Source organism: Galeopterus variegatus, unplaced genomic scaffold (assembly GCF_000696425.1).
Source record: "Galeopterus variegatus unplaced genomic scaffold, G_variegatus-3.0.2 Scaffold3398, whole genome shotgun sequence".
NCBI lineage: Eukaryota > Metazoa > Chordata > Mammalia > Dermoptera > Cynocephalidae > Galeopterus > Galeopterus variegatus.
The window spans coordinates 150,413-155,861 of NW_007729509.1; the positions used below are offsets into that span (position 1 = coordinate 150,413).

A 5,449-nucleotide genomic window follows, 5' to 3' on the forward strand; every position below is an offset into this window, starting at 1 on the left:
TGAGGGGATCCACTTTCTATCCATCTGAGGAAGGCATTGATGGCATCCGAGCACACTGATATGGAGAGGGCAGGGTGCTTCCTCACCCGGCTTCTAGGCCAGCTCCTAGAACTGCTCCCACAGACACCTTCACGCACGCTGCTCACAGGACTGGCCACTTGCTCCGAGGGTTTCTTAGAGGACGGAAGATGCTGGGAAGGGAATTTGCTGAAACATCACCTCAGTATGGAATGGGTGGGAGCTACAACCCCACTTTAAAAGGCCCTGCTCTCTTCCATTCCACCTATTCACACCCAGAGCACTTGATCTGGGGCAAATTCCTGAACTCCCATAGAAACTTCCACGATGGGAGAGGGAGGCCTGTGCTCCATCTCGGCCATGTGGATAGTAACACCTCGCAGAGCTCTAGCTCTAAAGGCCTGTGGTAGCCCTCAGACTTCTAGGCCGACAGGGCTGGGAGACACTTCCACGAGTTAAAGGCAGAAAGTGAGACAGGAATTCCTGACAAGAGCTGAACAAGATAGGAAAGCAATGTCGCCAAGGCTAAGTGCTAAGGGTGGGTGACGCCATGGGCATCTGAGATATGGTGAGGTGCTGGATGCCAGCATATCAGGAGCTTCCGGCACCTTCTGGGAAGGGGAAGTGGGCAGACTACTGGTTAAGGAGACCAACCACATGGGCTTGCAGCACAGAGCAGGGAACCAGCTGCAGATGAGGAGCAAGCAAGGTCTGGATGGAGCACCACGTCCTGCCATGTAAAATGAGGGCAAGGCAGGGCAGAGAAGCCCCTCCTTCTAACATTCCTTACTTCCCACTGCGGTTAAGGAAGGCAGAGCCTAGACAAAATCATCCCCATCCAGACAAGTAGTCTACTGAGCCTGCCAAGACAAGGCTGCCTCTGGAAGGAAAAGTGCTCTACTTTAGGTTGAAAAGGAAGCTGGGGCCAGGGGATTGGGCGCCTCAGAAGTAGTGCTGGAAGCCCTTCTGTGCCTTGAGGGTCGTGGTTCTTAAAGTGGAGAGCACCAAGGAAGTTCCTGGGAGAGAGCTTGTTAAAAAACAGCCAATCACTGAGCCCCAGCCTGGGGGATTTAATTCCGCATGTCTGGGGTGGAGCATATTTAACAAGCAGCCCTACCTATTCAATGCAGAGGGTCCCCAGTGCAACTTGGAGAAGAGCGGACTACACTGTCATGTGGATGGTACATCTGGAGAACACCTCTTCCCAAAATAAGGACTTAAGTGGCAAAATTCATGCCTGTCCTCCTAAGGACAAGGACAGGGGCTGAGGCAGCTGAGTCCACACTATGTGGGCCGAGATCTTTCTATCAAGGAACTCGAGGCTCTCACTCACTAATCTAATCCTATGGCAGACGGGAACCAGCAGGCAGTTTTGGATTCTCTGCTGCCACTTTGTGAAGAGGGAAACTGGGGCGCAGAATGAGGAAGGGATTAATTATGGTTAAACCACTTTCTGCAGCAGAGCCGGGGCTGAATCCAGGCCTCCTAGCTCCAGACTTGGTGCCGTCCACTGCTTAGGAAAGTGGGCTTTGGCATGAAGCAGGGCAAAGACATGTGCTCTAGGGCAGGGACCATGAGACTCCCTTCCAGGAAAAGCATGTATCCCCGTCCGGGAGCTGCAGGAAGACAACCTTTCTTGGGTGGGCTGCACAAAGCATTTTTGTTTCATCCTAGAGGAAGCCCCAGGAGGAGAAGAGATATTCTCAGATGTGACTTCCCCACCTGATGGAGGCCTCCCTGCTTCTGCTGCAGGAGCCAGATGAGAGGTCACAGAACAATAATTCCCAGGAGCTTTCTAGCCAGGCCAGCTGTCCCTGGAGCATGGTCATCCTCTCCCCCTAACAAAGTGGCCTTTCCCCCTGGCCACTCAGGGACATCCAGAGGGCTGGAGTGCTCCTTTAAGCTCCTACCTCCAACAGTCTCCCACCTTAGAAAAGTACTCTTGCCACCAGAACATGGGGTGAAATCTTTCAAGAGGAGATTATTTCTGCAGCCCCGTAAGAATGAGCTGGAGATGGAAGCTTTCTGGCAGATTCAGTGCAGTGAGGCATGCTGTGCTAAGAGGGCACCAGTGAGGAGCTGTTGCCTCCTAGTTCTCCTGTCCCCTGGGATGCAGGCTTCCACTGTCTTGTCACTGCCCAGTCCCTGTGCTTAGAGCACATCCCCACCCACCAAAGGAAGATTCCAGGGCAGCCTAGACTCTGCAGGCATCCCCATGATCACAGGGCAGGGCCCCATGGGGGTCTCCAAGGAAGTCCCAAGAACTCCTCTCCCTCAGGACAGCTTGGGGGCCTCATGGCTGGGGCAGGGGTATAGGAATCTCTCGGGAGGCTCCATGATGCCATCCCTGGAGGGTGGGATGGCCAGCTCCTGGGTCACGGACCCCTCCGTGTACAGTGTGCCCATCTCCTCCTTCCTGAGTGCCACACCTGTGCGGGAGGAAAGTGAACTACCATTAGGTCAATCAAACGATGACCACCTTCCCACACCCAGCTTCACAACAAGGACTGTTTGGTGAAGAAAACGTGGCAGAACAGCCTGGAGATGGAACTAGGACTGCCCTCTGCAGTCCTATCTTTCCTACTCTGCTTATTCTTTTGCCCTAGGACAGGGGATCCCAACCGAGGATGATTTTGCCCCCTTGGGAACATTTGGCAATGTCTGGAGATGTTTCTGCTTGTCACACCTGGGGGGTGCTACTGGTATACAGCAGGCATCTAATGGGATGGGGCCAAGGGTGTTGCTAAAGTTCCTACTATGCACAGAGGGGCACGCACAACAAGTAATTATCTGGCCCCAATGTCAACAGTGCCGAGGCCGAGGAGCCCTGCCCGGGAAGGAGGGCACTGCCTTATGAAGTCTGGGGGTGCTCTCCATCTGCTCCCTCATGTGCACTAGACCCGCGCTTGCCCAGCGTGCACAAGGGCACACCCAATGTCATATCCCTTCCCTCCCCCCCCCGCCCCCCCACAGGGCTAGACACCAAGAACAGCTCACTCAACCATGCTCGGGTGACAAACTCACCAAACCTTCCCTCTTGACTCTCTGTGTTTTAGATGATGGGTCTCTTTTCCTGCCCCCACCTGCCCACTGTGACTCCAGGGCCACCCTGCTTCCTCCAGAGCCTCTGTCAACCCCGAGACCCCATCCCACTGCTGGTGGCCACAGACTCAGAGGTAAAAAATGAGAGCAGAAGCAGCAGGAGGGAGCAGAAGCAGCAGGAAGGAGACCAGTGTGAAGATGTCAAAAAAGAGAAACCACTGCTCTGTCCCTGTTAAGCAAACATGAACAGCCTGCAGAACCCAACGACTAGCATGGTTTCTTTGGTTTTCAGTGCTACTTGAAAAGAGAAAAGTTTCTTGCTTATGGCTCAGTTACTTGCCCTCCTTTATAATATACCTTCCCCCTCAAGCCTAGTCCCTGACAGGCCCTCCCATCCAGCAAGGCTGTTCACTCTCCCCCATTCTGTGTGATTCTGTGCCTGAAACACCCACCTCCTCATCCCTTCTCACTCTGCACACCTGTGCTGACCTCTTCCCTCTTGCAAAGCTCTGCATGGCCCAGAGTTGACACAGCCCCTCTTAGAAGGTGGTAACACTGCCCTGACCTGTCCAGTCCTTTAGTTATTTGCAGTTGTGGCCTTAACCTTTAACTAGTACCATTTGCACTACTTGCTAGACACTAAGTGCTTTGCATATATTAACTCATTTGATGAAAAACCAAAGCACAGCCAAGGCCATACAGCTGGTTAGGTGGCAGAGCAAGAACTGGAACCTGGGCAGTCCAGCTCCAGGTGTTCTTGCTCTTAGGACGAGCTGTGTTGCCTAGAGTGTGCTGTTTTGTCTCCAGCTGGATCATGAGTTCCCAGAGGGCAGCATCATGTCTCAAGTCCCCACTGGCCTAGCATACGGTTGGGCACACTATGGACACCCCACAGGCCTGCAGAGCAAGCCTATTCTGCTGGCTGACTTGCTCAGACCTCTGGCTCAGCATGGGACTGGGGAGAGAAGATTCTATTGCTTTGTTTTCCTACATCCAGGGACTCCGCCATGTGTCTTACTTGTGTGGGAGCGGGCTGGCACCTGGGCACAGGCATACACGTGGCTAAACCGCCGGCCTGAGGAGGTCAGGTACCAGTGCTGGATGGCGGGCTGGGGGTTGTACTCTGTGACAGCCACGCCATTCACTGCTGTCATCATGAGCATGTTGAGCACCTCATTGGAGAGCTTGGTCCTCTCATCGGTCCTGATCCGGTTCATAGCCTTGAACCCCCGTCCACAGCAGGAGGTGGAGATGGGCACACAGACCACCACAGCCAGGAGCTTGCTCAGCAGGGGGAAGCGGTAGTGCTGGGCCAGGGCATTCTTGCACAGCATGGAGAATGGCAGGTGCTGGGCGATGGCTTTCAGGCCCAGCCACTCCTGCAGCAGGGCTTCCTCACTGTATCCCGAGGGGAGGGAGAGCTCAAAATACCTGGCAAGGGTGAGAATATCATCATTCCCGAAACTGCGAAGTTCAATCCCACTTGGCCAGGCCATGGTGTCAAACACCTCCATGTTCCTGAGCTGCGGAGGACGGGCCATGTCGAACCTCTGCTGCAGGTACTCGATGCCTGTCAGGATCACTCTCTCCCTGTCTGCCTGGAACCGCTGTTCTGCCATCTCCATTCTCTCCAAGAAGATGCCATGGAGCTGCCCATCCTTGAAGCTAGCATTGAATTCTTCCTCTTTGGGCCCTGCCTGGTAGCGGAGGGTCTCCAGTGCAACGTAGGCCCGTGCCAGCGTGGAGGTCACCTCTGTGATCAGCACGATCTCCTTCTGGCACACCTCAGACAAAGGCCTATAGATGCTCAGGAAATCCAAAAGGAAGTGGCAGAACTTGATGAAATGGAAGCCCTTCATCAGCTTCAGCATGCCCTTGGCCCTGTGCCCACTCTGGCCACCTGCCTCCGCCACACTCTGGAGGTGCCTGGCCAGGGCAGGCCAGCTTGCAACGAGCGCGTTTAGCGTGCGTCTCTTACTGGCCACCCAGCTGATGGCATTCAGGTCCTTCAGACGGATAATCTCCTGCTCCAGAGCAGCTGCACCTGCCTGTAGCTCGTTCAGCCTTCTATTTGACGACTGATAAAGCTTGAAGACAGTTCGGATGTGCCGGTCACACTTCTTCACCAGGTCGATGCTCCCGCATGCGTCCACCACAGCCAGGTGCAGCCGGTGAGCCACACAGTGCACAGGCAGCAGCCGGGGGATGATCTCCTGGAACTTTTCCACAAGGCCACCTCTGCAGCTCAGTATGGCTGAGCCATCGGTTCCCAGGCCCACCACCCAGCCTGGCTTCCGGAAAGGGATGTCCAGCTCATCCAGGGCAGAAATGATGGTCTCAAAGTATCCATCCACAGTCTCACTGTAGAGAGGGGCCAGAGTGATATAGG

General features: G+C 54.7%; 1 protein-coding gene across 1 annotated transcript in view; it reads right to left on the reverse strand.

Annotated features, from left to right (window-relative positions):
* Nucleotides 1-1,561: 1,561 nt before the first annotated feature.
* The window catches only part of ZNF862 (zinc finger protein 862), a 24,975-nt gene continuing 21,087 nt past the window's right edge, over nucleotides 1,562-5,449 (reverse strand). The window contains exons 8-9 of the mRNA XM_008584884.1: nucleotides 4,052-5,417; nucleotides 1,562-2,447 (exon numbers count right to left, since the gene is read on the reverse strand). Of these exons, the coding sequence (XP_008583106.1) occupies nucleotides 2,293-2,447; nucleotides 4,052-5,417 (1,521 nt within the window). The 3' untranslated portion in view covers nucleotides 1,562-2,292. The remainder of the gene's footprint in view (nucleotides 2,448-4,051; nucleotides 5,418-5,449) is intronic.